The sequence below is a fragment of the Eurosta solidaginis genome, chromosome 3 (genome assembly GCF_040869045.1).
Source record: "Eurosta solidaginis isolate ZX-2024a chromosome 3, ASM4086904v1, whole genome shotgun sequence".
NCBI lineage: Eukaryota > Metazoa > Arthropoda > Insecta > Diptera > Tephritidae > Eurosta > Eurosta solidaginis.
This window is the reverse complement of record NC_090321.1, coordinates 30,989,960-31,008,536: the sequence shown is the minus strand read 5'-3', so window position 1 is coordinate 31,008,536 and position 18,577 is coordinate 30,989,960. Positions and strand designations below refer to the sequence as shown.

General features: G+C 37.7%; 3 protein-coding genes across 7 annotated transcripts in view; all 3 read right to left on the bottom strand.

Moving 5' to 3' along the window:
• mwh (multiple wing hairs) overlaps positions 1–18,577 on the bottom strand; it is a 466,270-nt gene that overhangs the window by 157,566 nt on the left and 290,127 nt on the right. The gene's annotated exons all lie outside the window — the stretch shown is intronic.
• LOC137243510 (lysozyme 1-like) lies at positions 2,456–2,985 on the bottom strand. Its single transcript, XM_067771298.1, has one exon. It carries the CDS (start codon positions 2,944–2,946, stop codon positions 2,521–2,523), a length of 426 nt encoding a protein of 141 aa, XP_067627399.1. The 5' UTR covers positions 2,947–2,985; the 3' UTR covers positions 2,456–2,520.
• On the bottom strand, positions 13,925–14,452 carry LOC137243502 (lysozyme 1-like). Its single transcript, XM_067771291.1, has one exon. The coding sequence runs from the start codon at positions 14,409–14,411 to the stop codon at positions 13,986–13,988; it is 426 nt and encodes a 141-aa protein (XP_067627392.1). The 5' UTR covers positions 14,412–14,452; the 3' UTR covers positions 13,925–13,985.

Sequence of the window (18,577 nt, the reverse complement as noted above, 5' to 3'; positions counted from 1 at the left end):
GGTTAGGTTGACAAGACTTCGTCTTAGAAAGAGGAGAAATTGAAGGAGGACAAAATATTTACACTCAGAATACGGATAGCAGATAACACAGTTAATGCAGCCAATACCACTCACGAAATAAAGGAAAATAGTGAAAGCTAGACCCACACGCTTGACAAACCTCTGTTATTTACCACATCACAGTTACAACTAGCAGTAAAATTCATGAAAAATAATAAAGTTTCTGAAAAGAATCTCACCAGAGGCTATTAAGTAAAAAGAATCGGTGGAAACCATACTGGGTATTTGACGGTTTAATATGGTCATATTAATCGTTTCCTAGGTGGTCGGCCTAATACCTAAGTGGTGCTTTGTTACCGGAGCATATCGGATCTATATCCGTCAAAGGATCAATCAAAGGATCATCAACTTCGATAATACTCCCCAAAACCTTCGGGGAGTGTCCTTATCTTTAATACAACAACAAAAACAACGTCCCAATTAGATTGGACAAGACTACGAGAAGGCGAGAGTTGCACATAATCGACCAAGAGGGAAGAACATTCACCCAAGCGTGGGGCTACAAAGTGTCGAAGGTCATGTGCAAGACCTGAGACTAACGAGGTTACCCCTATTATTAAAAAGAAAGGTCTGAAGACTCATGACGGGCATTCTTGCTTCACATTTCTTCAAATTAGGCTTGGTCAGTGCTAGAAGACGTATGAAATACGGATTGGAGGGGGAAACTATCGAACATGTTTTGTGCTCGTGCCTTACACTTGTCTACCAAACAAGGACTCCATAATATATGATAGGCTTACAATCGCTGTATATTTTCAATAAAAGAGAGAGAAGGCGATACACCCCACGTACACCCTGACAATCTTTTACAAATATAAAGTGCCGACGAGACCTTCTTCACCCATTCCTCCACGTTGACCTTCCACGGCAACTTACTGTATAAAATGACTTGTAGATATTTTGTGCAAGGCTTCTCCTGCAGGGTCACCCTTACTGACTTTTGCCTGTTTCAATTTGGGACCTTGTACCTCTTAGTAAACAAGACTATATGCGTCTTCTCTGCGTTTGCTGTCAACTCAACATTAGATGCCCAGGTATTTATATCCCGAAGCACCTGTTCCATCAAAGAGCTAATCGTTGGCTCAACGTGGTCATATTAATTTGTTTCCGAGATGATTGGATGGTTTAGTTTTGCGGAGCGTACCGTATCAATATCCGACAAAGGATTCTTAATATCAAATAATATTCGTTTTCATCTGAACCAGCGATTTTTTATTGTTGTCACCATTGGTTTTACAATCACTATATTAAGAAGTGTTTTATTATTATTGTATAGGGAAACCACCACATCTGTTCTCCAATAATTGAAATTTAGTTTGAGATAAACAATCTCAGCTATCTTGACATATTCAATTAGGCCGTTAACAAGGTCTACTATTCGCCGTAAGTGCTATGCTTTAATCAAGGCGAATCTATACAAGGTGATGGCAAAGCGAATTCAAACAATTCGCCGTGGATGAGAATGTCAAGTGAAAAAAAATTGCATTGGATTCGATTAACTGACATGTTGTCGTACAAGGCCAACACGAACTCAGTACCAGTTATTGCTATCCCAACAGCTGATTGCTTCTTCTTGATTATTTTCCATACAACATGTTGTACAACAATATGTTAGTTAATCGGAATCAATGAACATTTTATTTTGACTTCACGTTCTTCTGCATGGAAAATTGGTTGAATTCGCTTAGCCATCACCTTGTATAATGCGTTGCGTGGAAAATAATCAAGAAGAAACAATCAGCTGTTGGGAACCCAACACCTGCTGCTGAACTCGCGTTGGCTTTAATCAAATTTAATATTGTAAACAACTCAAATCTTAAAATTTTACATGAATGAGACACTTTTGTGAACTGCTCAAATAGCATTCAGGAGAGCAATAAGAACTTTACAACAAAATCAGATAAAATTCCAAGAACATAGCACATACAAATTATAACTTTCTTGCAATACATTGTAAAAAGTTGCAACAAACCTGAAAGAGTTACAACTTTGGTGTCCGATGGCATGGACAATGACTGCGACGCACTGCTTTCGTTAAACGCAAAGTTTACTTCAGTGAAACACCAAGCCAGTCAGCAAAATATTGGTTTTCAACTAGCATTTTCTGACTGATATCAAACTTGTCGGAAAAGTGTCAAACTTGGACCAACACGTATACTGTAAAAATTTTCGAACAATACTGCGGCTGAAAAAAATCCACTAGATTTTTCATTTAACCTTTACTATAAGAAGCATTAAGGCACAAAGGCACTTAAACTATTCTCACTTCCATGATTATAGTTGGAATTTTTGTTCATTGATCATATGGCATTACTTGATTTCTTACTCAAATATTACGATCAATTAAGCATAAGGACTCTTTCTGTAACCCCAGTAAAAAAAAAAACTCCATAGCTGTCTCTGAATTGAACTTTTATTTTTCAATTTAAATATAAACTCTTGATACCCACCATTCACCGTCTAAAAACACGAGTCAATGGAAGGCAGGGCACCATTACAGAATTTCCAAGTCGACCAAGCAGTCCAACCCTGTTTGTTCTGAATCTTGAGTGCGCAATTCACTGAATCGGTAATATCATCGGTCAACAAAGCGCTGCAATTAACATCACATCCATTGGACGAGGTTGAGCCATCGGCGGCTTGACACCAAAATTTGTTATTTATTTGGAATATGCCATAATCCTTGGAGCCATTTTTATTGGTTGGGCCTACAACGTCCGTACGATACGAGCTCTCATTATCCGCAATGCAGGTCCATCGAGCCAATTCATCCTTCGGCATACCCATGTTATACATCTCCATAGCTAGCGAGCAGCGAGTAAATGTTTTACCAAAGGCCGGTGCAGCCAAGGCCAATGCCATTATAAAGCAAACAAGAACTTTCATATTGATTGTGAAGTGCAAACAAAATATTTAATTGCCTTAGAGAAATTCGACTGCTTTTATAGTAAATTTTGTGTAAAAAAATGTTAACAATCATAATAGTTGCAATCGAATTTATTGAGTAGAAAAAGATAATAGTAATTTTACCTGCGCGTGTATATTAAACTAAGATTGAAGACGTTAGCAGTGAGATTTGTCAATCAATGCCTAAGTGTTATTGATTAAAAATAGTTTGAGTTCAACGAATTATGTTATCTTCAATCAATATAATCCTGCAATTTGCGATGTTAACCTCGACAGTAACCTCTTAAAGTCGTTCACTGGCTTCAATGGGCAACGGAAGCACGTGGCATCTCTGTACATGTGCATGTACGAGTACGCTTTAATTGTATGTTTTATTAGTAAATTTTTAATTTCTTAACTACTACCCGATATTAAGGAATTTTCGATATGGCCACTGCATTTGCATTTGTGAACGGTGGGTATGAAGAGTTCATATATAAATTGAAAATTAAAAATTCAATTCAGAGACACCTATGGAGTTTTTTTTTTTAGATTGGGGTACAGAGAGGAGGCTTTAGACTTAATTGATCGTAATATTTGAGTAAGAAATCAAGTAATGCCATATGATCAATGAACCAAAATGCCTGGTATAATCATGGAAGTGAGAATAGTTTAAGTGCCTTTGTGCCTTAATGCTGCAGACAGTAAAAGTTAAATAAAAAATCGAGTGGATTTTTTCAGCTGCAGTATTGTCCAAAAATTTGCATAGTATAAGCGTGGGTGCAAGTTTCGGGCTTTTCAGACAAGTTTGATATCAGTCAGAAAATGGTAGTTGAAAACCAATATTTTTCTGACTGGCTTGGTGTTTCAATGAAGTACCTAAACTTTGCGGTTAAAGTGCCATCGGATGCACTTTGAACTCCAATCAGACAATTTTGGATTAGGTTGACAAGAGTTCGCCTTAGAAAGAGGAGAAATTCAAGGAGGAAAAAAATATTACATTGAGAATACGGATAGCAGATAACACAGTTAATGCAGCCAATACCACTCACGAAATAAAGGAAAATAGTGAAAGCTAGACCAACAAGCTTGACAAACCTCGTTTATTTACCACATCACAGTGACAACTAGCAGTAAAATTCTTGAAAAACAATAAAGTTCCTGAAAGGAATCCAACCAGAGGCTATTAAGTAAAAAGAATCGTCCGAAACCATACTGGGTATTTGAAGGTTTAATAAGGTCATATTAATCGTTTCCTAGGTGGTCGGGCTAATACCTAAGTGGTGCTTTGTTACCGGAGCATATCGGATCTATATCCGCCAAAGGATCAATCAAAGGATCATCAACATCGATAATATTCCCCAAGACCTTCGGGGAGTGTCCTTATCTTTAATACAACAACAAAAACAACGTCCCAATTAGATTGGGCGAGACTACGAGAAGGCGAGGGTTGCACATAATCGACCAAGGGGGAAGAACATGCACCCAAGCGTGGGGCTACAAAGTGTCGAAGGTCATGTGCAGGTCTTACAACCTGAGACTAACGAGGTTACCCCTATTATTAAAAAGAAAGGTCTGTAGACTCATGACGGTCATTCTTGCTTCACATGCCTTAAAATTAGGCTTAGTTAGTGATAGAACACGTATGAAATACGGATTGGAGGGGGAAACTATCGAACATGTTTTGTGCTCGTGCCTTACACTTGTCTACCAAACAAGGACTCCATAATATATGATAGGCTTACAATCGCTGTATATTTTCAATAAAAGCGAGAGAAGGCGATACACCCCACGTACACCCTGACATTAGTTTACATATATAAAGTGCCGACGAGACCTTCTTCACCCATTCCTCCACGTTGACCTTCCACGACAACTTACTGTGTAAAATGATTTCTAGATATTTTGTGCAAGGTTTCTCCTGCAGGGTCACCCTTACTGACTTTTGCCTGTTTCAATTTGGGACCTTGTACCTCTTAGTAAACAAGACTATATGCGTCTTCTCTGCGTTTGCTGTCAACTCAACATTAGATGCCCAGGTATTTATATCCCGAAGCACCTGTTCCATCAAAGAGCTAATCGTTGGCTCAACGTGGTCACATTAATTTGTTTCCGAGATGATTGGATGGTTTAGTTTTGCGGAGCGTACCGTATCAATATCCGACAAAGGATTCTTAATATCAAATAATATTCGTTTTCATCTGAACCAGCGATTTTTTATTGTTGTCACCATTGGTTTTACAATCACTATATTAAGAAGTGTTTTATTATTATTGTATAGGGAAACCACCACGTCTGTTCTCCAATAATTGAAATTTAGTTTGACATAAACAATCTCAGCTATCTTGACATATTAAATTAGGCTGTTAACAAGGTCTACTATTCGCCGTAAGTGCTATGCTTTAATCAAGGCGAATCTATACAAGGTGATGGAAAAGCGAATTCAACCAATTCGCCGTGCATTAGAATGTCAAGTGAAAAAAAATTGCATTGGATTCGATTAACTGACATATTGTCGTACAAGGCCAACACGAACTCAGTACCAGTTATTGTTATCCCAACAGCTGATTGCTTCTTCTTGATTATTTTCCATACAACATCTTGTACAACAATATGTTAGTTAATCAAAATCAATTAAAATTTTATTTTGATTTGACATTCTTCTGCATGCCAAATTGGTTGAATTCGCTTAGCCATCACCTTGTACAATGCGTTTTGTGGAAAATAATCAAGAAGAAACAATCAGCTGTTGGGACACCTGCTGCTGAATTCGCGTTGGCTTTAATCAAATTTAATATTGGAAACAACTCAAATCTTAAAATTGTACATGAATGAGACACTTTTGTGAACTGCTCAAATAGCATTCAAGAGAGCAATAAGAACTTTACAACAAAATCAGATAAAATTCCAAGAACATAGCACATACAAATTATAACTTTCTTGCAATACATTGTAAAAAGTTGCAACAAACCTGAAAGAGTTACAACTTTGGTGTCCAGGAAAATATTGCTCCTTGTACAAAGCTTAATATTTCACACTTATACTGCTACCGTTCATCGTTCCTTATTCCAGAAGTGAAATCGCCGAGTAATTTTTAGCACCATGTTGCATCTACTGCCTGCGGGAAAAATGTGAAAAAATTGTGGAAGAAGAAATGATGGAGTTTCCAAGTGTTAGTATGAGAAGTTATCTATTCCATAAGCAACAATATTCATTGGGAACCAAAGATGTGACTCTTCAGGATTCTGCATACATGGCCGAAGGACACCGTGTGACCAGTTTAACCTTTATATGTACATTAAAAGTAAAGTAGATGAGTTAGACTATAAATTTGTTCAGAAAAATTTATTTTTCCGATGTCACCTTTCAGAAAAATACCATAGTTACTTTCTTGCAAAATTGTTGTTGTACAGTGAAACAACTTAAAAACGGAAAGAATTTACTTTTACCCTATATTAGTTATAATAATGATAGTAAACCTGTACTTTTTTGCCACATTTTTGTAACACAAGATGAATTGGTACTATTTTATATCAAGTGCCGAGAAAAGCCAACGCAAGTCGGAAGTGAGGCTCGGTCTGAGATTCAAGGGTTTGAAAAGTGCAATACAAAGCTTTATAGTTTCACAGCTTTCGCAAACCAATATTCAACCTAACGTACACGAAGTTACAAATATGAATGCATCATACACATATTTAGCAGTCGAATCTCTGGCGACTCTAAGTTCTCAGAGGACTAGGAAATGAGGAGTGGGATGACCTAGAAGGTTCTATGTGGTCATATTAAATTGTTCCCGAGATTATAGGGATTGTACCTTAATGGTGTTTGTTACTGGAACGTACCGTACGAACATCGATAAGACTCCCTTAAGCCTTCGCGAAATTTTCTTTAGCGCTACATTTACAATAGAAACAGCAGAAGCTCGGCCTAAGTCCCCTTGGAGGTACATATATCGCTGCAAGGTAAATTTTTTTTTTTTTATCTATGGAACTTCCCGACGACCTTTATATATATGTATATAATATTCTCAAAATCGAAATTGTTTTGGGACATTTTTATACTGGTACTCAACACTCTTGAATGTCGCAAAATTTTTTTTTAAAAAATTTGGTAGTAAGAGGTATTACGTGACATTATGGTAATGAACTGACAGACTTACTAGCAAGCATGGTGCCATAGCAAAATTCTAGGATGCGGAGCTCATAAATAACTGGGCAACAAAGCATTTTATAAAACTTTGGGATGAATACCCAGGACAAAGACAGTCCAAATTGTTTATACTTCCAGCAATGGGAGTACGATCCAAGTTTATCAATCTTAGCAGAGAGGGTCTAGGAACTCACACTGGGTACTACATATATGAGGTAGTGCAGTCTATGATATAACATAAGTAAGCTCTATATCTATCCCATACACAAATCTGTCGCTTTTGTAATTTGGAGGATGAAATGCCGTTTAACATTCTTTGTGAATGCGTCAATCCCTTAATGATTTGGAATAAAAAGTACATTAGGGCCCAGTTTTTCAGTAGTTGTTTAAGCTAGGATTAAATAAAGTTAACTTAAACTCTAGTCAAATTTGAAATCCAGTTAAACTACAGAACAGCTTTTCAGTCCCAGTTTAAGCCCGACTTTGGGCTAGGCTTTTTTGTATGCTACATTGGTTTTTATACTCAGTTGAGCAGAGCTCACAGAGTATATTAAGTTTGATTGGATAACGGTTGGTTGTACAGGTATTAAGGAATCGAGATAGATATAGACTTCCATATATCAAAATCATCAGGATCGAAAAAAAATTTGATCGAGCCATGTCCGTCCGTCCGTCCGTCCGTTAACACGATAACTTGAGTCAGTTTTGAGGTATCTTGATGAAATTTGGGATGTAGGGTCCTGAGCGCTCATCTCAGATCGCTATTTAAAATGAACGATATCGGACTATAACCACGCCCACTTTTTCGATATCGAAAATTTCGAAAAACGGAAAAAGTGCGATAATGCATTACCAAAGACAGGTAAAGCGATGAAACTTGGTACGTGGGTTGAACTTATGACGCAGAGTAGAAAATTAGTAAAATTTTGGACAATGGGCGTGGCAGCGCCCACTTTTAAAAGAAGGTAATTTAAAAATTTTGCAAGCTGTAATTTGGCAGCCGTTGAAGATATGATGATGAAATTTGGCAGGAACGTGACTCCTATTACTATGTGTACACTTAATAAAAATTAGCAAAATCGGAGAATGATCACGCCCACTTTTAAAAAAAATTGTTTAGGTAAAATTTTAACAAAAAATTTAATATCTTTACAGTATATAAGTAAATTATGTCAACATTGAACTCCAGTAATGATATGGTACAACAAAATACAAAAATAAAAGAAAATTTCAAAATGGGCGTGGCTCCGCCCTTTTTCATTTAATTTGTCTAGGATACTTTTAATGCCATAAGTCGAACAAAAATTTACCAATCCTTTTCAATTTGGTAGGGGCATAAATTCTATGATGTTTTCTGTGCAAATGGGCGAAATCGGTTGAAGCCACGCCCAGTTTTATACACAGTCGTCCGTCTGTCCTTCCGCATGGCCCTTAATACGATAACTTGAGCAAAAATCGACATATCTTTGCTGAACTTAGTTCACGTACTTATCTGAACTCACTTTGTATTGGTGTAAAAAATGGCCGAAATCCGACTATGACCACGCCCACTTTTTCGATATCGAAAATTACGAAAAATGAAAAAAATGCCATAATTCTATACCAAATATGAAAAAAGGGATGAAACATGGTAATTGTATTGGTCTATTAACGCAAAATTTAACTTTAGAAAAAACTTTGTAAAATGGTTGTGACATCTATCATATTAAGTAGAAGAAAATGAAAAAGTTATGCAGGGCGAAATAAAAAACCCTTGAAATCTTGGCAGGTATTACATATATAAATAAATTAGCGGTATCCAACAGATGATGTTCTGGGTCACCCTGGTCCATATTTTGGTCGATATTTGGAAAAGGCCTTCACATATACAATTACCAACACTCCCTTTTAAAACTCTCATTAATAACTTTAATTTGATACCCATATCGTACAAACACATTCTAGAGTCACCCCTGGTCCACCTTTATAGCGATATCTCGAAAAGGCTTCCACCTATAGAACGAGGGCCAACTCCCTTTTAAAATACTCATTAACACTTTTCGTTTGATACCCATATTGTACAAACGCATTCTAGAGTCACCCCTGGTCCACCTTTATGGCGATATCTCGAAAAGGCGACCACCTATACAACTACCACCACTCCCTTTTAAAACCCTCATTAATACCTTTAATTTTATACCCATATCGTACAAACACATTCTAGAGTTACCCCTGGTCCACCTTTATGGCGATATTTCGAAAAGGCTTCCACCTATAGAACGAAGGCCCACTCCCTTTTAAAATACTCATTAACACTTTTCGTTTGATACCCATATTGTACAAACGCATTCTAGAGTCACCCCTGGTCCACCTTTATGGCGATATCTCGAAAAGGCGACCACCTATACAACTACCACCACTCCCTTTTAAAACCCTCATTAATACCTTTAATTTTATACCCATATCGTACAAACACATTCTAGAGTTACCCCTGGTCTACCTTTATGGCGATATTTCGAAACGGCTTCCACCTATAGAACGAAGGCCCACTTCCTTTTAAAATACTCATATTGTAAATAAATTCTATATATATATATATATATATATATATATATATATATACTTATTAATTTCTTGAAAACTACTTTATATTAGAATCTTACATTTGTGTCCAATTAGAGAACCACACTTAAGTTTATGTTGGGAGCTATCTTTCCTTAAACTTAAGTAACACTTTTTTTGCTTTATAAAAAAATCTCTTTTTACATTCAGTTTACATTCAGAAAGCGAAAATTCATGTTTAGGAAATTACAATTAATATTCGGAAAATGACAATTCATATTCGGAATATTCTTAATATTCATAAAATTACAATTTATATTCAGAATTTTAATTTGGTGTTCAGAGAATTGCAATTCTTATTGAGAATTCCATTTCTTATTCAGAAAGTTACGATTAATTTTCATAAAGTTATTGCAATTGATATTCAGAAAATTTTAACTCATATTCAGAATTTCCATTTAATATTCAGAAAATTTCAACTTATGTTCAGAAAGTTAAAATTGATATTCAGTAGATAATTCTTGTAGCGATAAGTGGACTCCTCGCATTTCGGAAAATATCGCCAATAAATTATTAGCCAGATCATCTCGGAAACGAAATAATATCAACACGTTGAAACTTCTAGGCCATCTAACCATCTCCTTCCATCTTTAGCTTGGGGTCGCCAGATCTTCGCTGGTAAATAAACAGGATTCAGCACCGGTATGTGAGGTTGACAATTGGGTTTTGAAAGCTATCAACTTCGATGAAGAGGGTTGCGCTACACAGTCCCTTACCTCCCTTGGAATCATTGTTTTCAACATATTTGCTTATCTGGCGCCGATAGGACCACTTGCCTGGATTTGGTGTTACCTTGTTGCTTCTACACTCAGAGAAAAAACGTTCTAAAATGAACGAAACAAGTTCAAAATTAAGGATATTCGTTGACAAAAATCTGTTAAGTACGGTTTTTCTTAACTCGTGACCTATAGGCTTGTTTTAAGAACAGTTCTTCCAAGCTCGCCGTTCGTCCTTAATGACCACTTTGGTATTGATGTGTAAACCTTCTGTGCTCATTTCAAGCACTACTTGGGCTTGATTTAAGATTTTTTGTTCTCATGCTTGAAACACAATGCCAAGCGACTACGACATACGCCGCGTCGGGCGATGACATTTTTCAAATTACGCCCAGACATTAACTCTACATAAAACACAATGCCGGGCGAAATTGGCGCTGTTTATTCAGAGTGGCCATTATTTAGAAATAAAGATGAAAAGAATAGATAGAAATAAATCTATCGTCGAAAGATGACGTCGCGTAAATTTCGCTCTTTGCTTCCATTGTGTTCACCTTCATGTAATTACGGGTATTCTATTTTTGGCAAGGCGAAGTTCGTCGCGTTTATTTCGCGGCTTCAGGACATTGTGTTTCAAGCATCACGATTCGGTGTTTGTGTTTTCGGTCTCAATTCAAGAACGGTTTGTGCTTTATCATTGGTTGAGTGGGAAGGGAAGATACCATTTATAAATTTTTGTTTATTAAATTTTTTTTTTTTATCATTAATAAGAAACCTATTATTAATATCCAAAAGATTAGAAAAAGTGCATAATATGCATAATATGCATTTTTTATATATTTCTCTTATTGAGAAATTCTTCTTATTTGATGATGCAATCTGAATATATATTTAAAACATTTCATAACAAGTTTGAGAATTACCTGTGTTTATGTGAATGGAACTGAACGAAAAACTAGAGTTAAAAAAAAGAATATAAAAAAATTGTTTCAAACAAGTAAAGGTGTCTAAGTTCGGGTGTAACCAAACATTATATACCCAGCGTGAACTTCAATTGTACGTTTCAATTCAGATAAATTCACTTCCTATATAACACATGGCACCGCCCATTTAAAAAAAAATGTCTCCCATTTCCTCTTTCAATAAAACTTGATTAGTGAAATATCATTGATCCAAAACTATTTTTAGCTAAGTTATAGGTTATTATTCTAGTCGACGACTCTTTTAAACTTGTTTTATATAAAAGTGGGCGTGGCCTTTAACCGATCCCGTCCATTTTTACTACAAATATTTTCTGCTATAAGGAAAATATGTGCACACAATTTCATTATGATATGTTAATTTTTCTTCGAGTTATGGCTCCCGAAACATAGAAAATTGCTTAGTCATAAAAGAGGCGGTGCCACGCCCTTCTTTTTAAATTTGATGTTTTTCCTATTTATTGTTATAAATCCACTTGGGAAATGAAATACCATTGATATAAAGCTCTTTTTTGCTAAGATATGACTTATTTTATTCGTCCACGACCCTTTTAAAAATCTTTTATGCGAAAGTGGGCGTGGTCCTTAACCGATTTCGCTAATTTTTCTTCAAAGCATTCCTTATAGTAAAAGCAACCTCTCTGTCGAATTTTGTTACTATAGGTTTAACGATTTTTGCTTTATGATTAATAATATTTGTAAATTTGATTTTATCACAAGTGAGCGGTGCCACGCCCATTTAAAAAAATTTTTCAAATTTTTATCAAGAGTCTCAATACCAGTCCACACGTCAAATTTCAACATTCTAGGTGTATTATTTACTAAATAATCAGGTCTTTTGTGTTTTCCAAAATGTTATATATATAAAAAGTGAGCGTGGTTATCATCCGAATTCCCTCATTTTCAATACCAATCTATTCTGGGTCCAGATAAGCTCGTGTACCAAATTTGGTGCAGATATCGCAATATTTACCCAAGTTAGCGTATTAACGGGCGGACGGACCGGCGGACGGACGGGCGGACGTGGCTCAAACAAATTTGTTTGCGATACTGATGATTTTGATATATGGAAGTCTATATCCATCTCGATTCCTTTATACCTGTACAATCAACCGTTATCCAATCAAAGTTAATATACTCTGTATAAAACTTTAGAGTTTGACAGTGATCGATCGCCGCACGATCGCTTCTTTTTTCCTGAACTTAATTTAAGAACATTGTTCTTAATTTAAGATCATTGTTCTCATTAATAGAACATTTGTTCATATTTTAAGACCAGTCGTTCTCTTTTCAAGAAAATGGTTGTCAGTTCAAGAACAAGGTTGTTGTTTGATAACAGGTCGTTCGTTTTTCAAGAAAACTAAGAACATGAGAAGCTTGAATTCAGTCCAATGGTGCTGGATTTTAGAAAGGCGTTTTTATCTGAGTGTATGCTTGTAAGAACGTCTCTTTTGTATTTAATGTGCATTTTCCAGACCTATGCTACCTAGTTGGTACTCTTACTGTTTGTTCTATGGCTTTGGCGAGTTTGGATGGCCTTTTCCCTTTGCTAATGAACATTGGTTTCGGTTGCTTCCATGTTTCTGGAAACTATCCGCCCTTGGGCATGCGTTATAAAGAGCCAACATTATTTTCGGGCAATTTTATTTTATACTTAATAGCCTCTGGAATTCCTTGCAGAAGCTTTTTTGTTTTTAAAAAATTTTACTGCTAGTTGAACTGTGCTGTGGTAAATGACAGAGGCTTCTCTAGTGTGTTGGTCTAGCCTTCACCATTTTCTTTTATTTCGTGAGTGGTATTGGATGCATTAACTGTGTTATCTGCTATCGGTATCCTGAATGTAATATTTTTATCCGCTTTCCATTTCTCCTCTTTCGGTGATTTTGCTTCTGCAATGGATTGTCCCAAACGCCTAGCCCTTCTATACACTCGCCTTAAGAATAAGTTTCGCTTCATCTGGGCTATTTATTCTAGGTATGGTAGACAAGTTTAAAATGCCATCTCATGGCGACCACGAAAAATTTAAAAGACCAACGGGTTACTCACTGAGAGCATTCCCAATGAACATAAATGTCTCCAAGTGGAAGTCTTGTGAACCTAATCCAAAATTGTCTGAATGGAGTTCAAAGTGTATCCGATGGCATGGACAATGACTGCGAAGCACTGCTTTCGTTAAACGCAAATTTTACTTCAGTGAAACACCAAGCTAGTCAGCAAAATATTGGTTTTCAGCTAGCATTTTCGGACTAATATCAAACTTGTCGGAAAAGTGCCAAACTTGGACCAACACTTATACTGTAAAAATTTTCGACAATACTGCGGCTAAAAAAAATACACTAGATTTTTCATTTAACCTTTACTAAATGAAGCATTAAGGCACAAAGGCACTTAAACTATTCTCACTTCCATGATTATAGTTGGAATTTTTGTTCATTGATCATATGGCATTACTTGATTTCTTACTCCAATATTACGATCAATTAAGTATAAGGACTCTTTTCCGTAACCCCAGTAAAAAAAAAACTCCATAGCTGTCTCTGAATTGAATTTTTATTTTTCAATTTAAATATAAACTCTTCCCACCATTCACCGTCTAAAAGCACGAGTCAATGGAAGGCAGGGCACCATTACAGAATTTCCAAGTCGACCAAGCAGTCCAACCCTGTTTGTTCTGAATCTTGAGTGCGCAATTCACTGAATCGGTAATATCATCGGTCAACAAAGCGCTGCAATTAACATCACATCCATTGGACGAGGTTGAGCCATCGACGGCTTGACACCAAAATTTGTTATTTATTTGGAAGATGCCATAATCCTTGGAGCCATTCTTATTGGTTGGGCCTACAACGTCCGTACGATACGAGCTCTCATTATCCGCAATGCAGGTCCATCGAGCCAATTCATCCTTCGGCACACCCATGTTATACATCTCCATAGCTAGCGAGCAGCGAGTAAATGTTTTACCAAAGGCCGGTGCAGCCAAGGCCAATGCCATTATAAAGCAAACAAGAACTTTCATATTGATTGTGAAGTGCAAACAAAATATTTAATTGCCTTAGAGAAATTCGACTGCTTTTATAGTAAATTTTGTGTAAAAAAATGTGAACAATCATAATAGTTGCAATCGAATTTATTGAGTAGAAAAAGATAATAGTAATTTTACCTGCGCGTGTATATTAAACTAAGATTGAAGACGTTAGCAGTGAGATTTGTCAATCAATGCCTAAGTGTTATTGATTAAAAATAGTTTGAGTTCAACGAATTATGTTATCTTCAATCAATATAATCCTGCAATTTGCGATGTTAATCTCGACAGTAACTTCTTAAAGTCGTTCACTGCCTTCAATGAGCCGCGGAAGCACGTGGTATCTCTGTACATGTGCATGTACGAGTACGCTTTAATTGTATGTTTTATTAGTAAATTTTTAATTTCTTAACTACTACCCGATATTAAGGAATTTTCGATATGGCCACTGCATTTGCATTTGTGAACGGTGGGTATGAAAAGTTTATATATAAATTGAAAATTAAAAATTCAATTAAGAGACACCTATGGAGTTTTTTTTTTTTTAAATTGGGTTACAGAGAGGAGTCCTTATACTTAATTGATCATAATATGTGAGTAAGAAATCAAGTAATGTCAAAGGATAATCATGGAACTGAGAGTAGTTTAAGTGCCTTTGTGCCGTAATGCTGCAGACAGTAAAAGTTAAATAAAAAATCTAGTAGATTTTTTCAGCTGCAGTATTGTCCAAAAACTTGCATAGTATAAGCGTGGGTGCAAGTTTCGGGATTTTCAGACAAGTTTGATATCAGTCAGAAAATGCTAGTTGAAAACCAATATTTTTCTGACTGGCTTGGTGTTTCACTGAAATACCTTGACTTTGCGGTTAAAGTGGACAATGCCATCGGATGCACTTTGAACTCCAATCAGACAATTTTGGATTAGGTTGACAAGACTTCCAGTTGGAGACTTTTATGTCCATTGGGAATACTCTCAGTGAGTACGCCGCTGATCTTTTAGAATTTTCGTGGTCGCCAGGAGATGACAGTTAAACTTGTCTACCATACCTAGAAGAAAGAGTCCAGATGAAACGAAACAGTTTACTCTTAAGGCGAGTGTATACAAGGGCTAGGCGTTTGGGACAATCCATTAAAGGGGAAAGTCTTAGAAAGAGGAGAAATTGAAGGAGGACACAAATATTACATTCAGAATACCGATGGCAGATAACACAGTTAATGCAGCCAATACCACTCACAAAATAAAGGCAAATAGTGAAAGCTAGACCCACAAGCTTGACAAACCTCTGTTATTTACCACATCACAGTTACAACCAGCAGTAAAATTCTTGAAAAACAATAAAGTTCCTGAAAGGAATCCCACCAGAGGCTATTAAGTAAAAAGAATCGTCCGAAACCATGCTGGGTATTTGAAGGTTTAATACTTACTTACTTAATTTGCACTTAACCGTTGAAACGGTTATAATCGTCCAACAAGGCGCGCCAGTCACTCCTTCTCTCTGCCAACCGCCGCCAATTAGTCACACCTAGGGAGTTCAAAGCGTTTTCCACCCGGTCCTTCCAACGGAGTGGGGCCGCCCTACGATACGGAACGATACGTGACTTGTAGAGTATGATTTTCGTTTGCCGAGAGAGGACTTTACTTTTCAATTGCCTACCTAGTCCAAAGTAGCATTTATTGGCAAGAGTGATTCTTCGTTGCATTTCAGTGCTGATGTTTTTGCTAGTGTTGATGCTTGTTCCCAGTAAACGAAGTCTTTTACTATTTCGAAATTAGGGCTGCCAACAGTAGCGTGGTTGCCAAGGCGCATATGCGTTGACTATTTGCTCGATGACAGCAGGTACTTCGTTTTGTCCTCATTCACCATCAAACCCATCTTTACCGGTTCTTTTTCCAGTTTGGAGTAAGCAGAACTAACGGCGCGGGTGTTTAGGCCAATGATATCAATGTCATCAGACTATGACAGTAATTGCACGCTTTTATAGAATATTGTTCCAGAGCGGTTAAGTTCTGCAGCTAGTATAATTTTCTCCGGGATCAAGATAAAGAAATCGCACGATAGGGGGTCACCCTGTGAGAAACCTCGTTTAGTTTCGAACGGCTCGGAGAGGTCCTTCCCAATTCTGACTGAGCTGAGGGTTTTGCTCAACGTCATTTTGCACAGCCGTATAAGTTTTACGGGGAAACCAAATTCAGACATAGCGGCATATATGCAGCTCCTTTTCGTGCTGTCGAAGACGGCTTTAAAGTCGACGAAGGGGTGATGTGTGTCGATTCTCTTTTCACGGGTTTTTTCCAAGATTTGGCGCATTGTGAAAATCTGGTCGATGGTAGATTTACCAGGTCTGAAGCCGCACTGATAAGGTCCAATCAGCCGGTTCACGGTGGGCTTCAATCTTTCGCACAATACACTTGGAAGGACCTTATATGCGATATTAAGAAGGCTGATTCCACGATAGTTGGTGCATTTTGCAGTATCCCCCTTCTTGTGGACTGGGCAAAGTATACTTAGATTCCAACCGTCGCGCATGCACTCTTCCGTCCATATTTTGCTAAGAAGCTGCTGCATGCGCCTTACCAACTCCTCGCCGCCGCACTTGAATAGCTCCGAAGGCAATCCATCAGCGCCCACGGCCTTGTTGTTTTTCAATGTGGTTATTGCTATTCTAGCTTCGTCATAATCGGGCGGGGGGACATATATTCCATGATCATCGATTGCGGGATCGGGTTCTTCATCTCTGCGCGGTGAATTTCTGCCTCCATTTAGGAGAGCAGAGAAGTGTTCCCTCCATAATCTAAGCACTCTCTGGACATCAGTTACAAGGTCGCCGTTTTCGTTCCTACAGGAGTTTGCCCCGGTCTTAAAACCTTCCGTCTGTCGCCGTATTTTTTAGTAAAATTTTCGGGCGTTATTCCTGGTCGCTAGCAGCTCAAGCTCCTCGTACTCACGCCTTTCTGCTTCTGCTTTTTTCTTCCTGAAAAGGCGTCTCGCTTTTTTTTCAACTGACGATAGCGTTCACACACTTCTCTTGTCGCGCTCGCTTTTAACATAGCCCTGTAGGCAGCGTCCTTTCTTTCGGTTGCAACGCGGCATTCTTCATCGTACCAGTTGTTTTTTCGTGGCCGCTGGCAACCAATTTTTTTCTCAGCGACAGAACGAAGTGCTTTGGAGATATACTCCCACTGCTCCTGCATTCCTTAAAGCTGAGTTGAGCTCTTAGAGAGCAGCTGTGAGAGTCGAGTTGCAAAATCATTGGCAGTCTGTTGCGATTGCAGCCTTTCGACGTTTAGATTTCCTCGTGTTTTTTGTTTCCTGGTTTTAGCCGCGCAGAGGCGGTTGCGTATTTTGGCTGCGACGAGATAATGGTCCGAGTCGATGTTAGGTCGCTCGTATGTCCGTTATAATTATTCATAAAAAGCGTATTTCCCCTCATCGTCTTTATCCTCTGTGGGTGCATGAGCGCAGATGAATGATATATTAAAAAATTTAGCTTTTATTCGGATAGGGGCGAGACGCTCGTCCACAGGCGTAAACGCCAGTACTTGGCGACAAAGCCTCTCTCCCACCACGAATCCGACGCCGAAACTACGCTTGAGGGTTTAATATGGTAATTTTAATCGTTCCCGAGATGTTCGGCCTAGTACCTAAGTGGTGCTTTGTTACCGGAGCATATCGGATCTATAGATAACACTCCCCAAAACCTTCGGGGTGTCTTTATCTTTAATACAACGACAAAAAAACGTCCCAATTAGATTGGGCGAGATTACGAAAAGGCGAGAGTTGCACATAATCGACCAAGAGGGAAGAACATGCACCCAAGCGTGGGGCTACAAAGTGTCGAAGGTCATGTGCAGGTCTTACAACCTGAGACTAACGAGGTTACCCCTATTATTAAAAAGAAAGGACTGTAGACTCATGACGGGTATTCTTGTTTCACATGCCTTTAAATTAGGCTTGGTCAGTGATAGAAGACGTATGAAAGACGGATTGGAGGAGGAAACTATCGAACATGTTTTGTGCTCGTGCCTTACACTTGCCAGGCTTAGCTACAGTTATTAATAGTGATACGGCTAGAAGCAGCAAGTGACATAGGTCCTAGAAAGCTTCTAAGAGCATGATGTTATTTTATAGCATAGGTCCTGGTTTTGGATGAGGTTATTCT

Bases quoted from the DNA above. Each gene is read 5' to 3' on its own strand.
- LOC137243510 (XM_067771298.1), bottom strand. From the start codon at position 2,946: ATGAAAGTTCTTGTTTGCTTTATAATGGCATTGGCCTTGGCTGCACCG.
- LOC137243502 (XM_067771291.1), bottom strand. From the start codon at position 14,411: ATGAAAGTTCTTGTTTGCTTTATAATGGCATTGGCCTTGGCTGCACCG.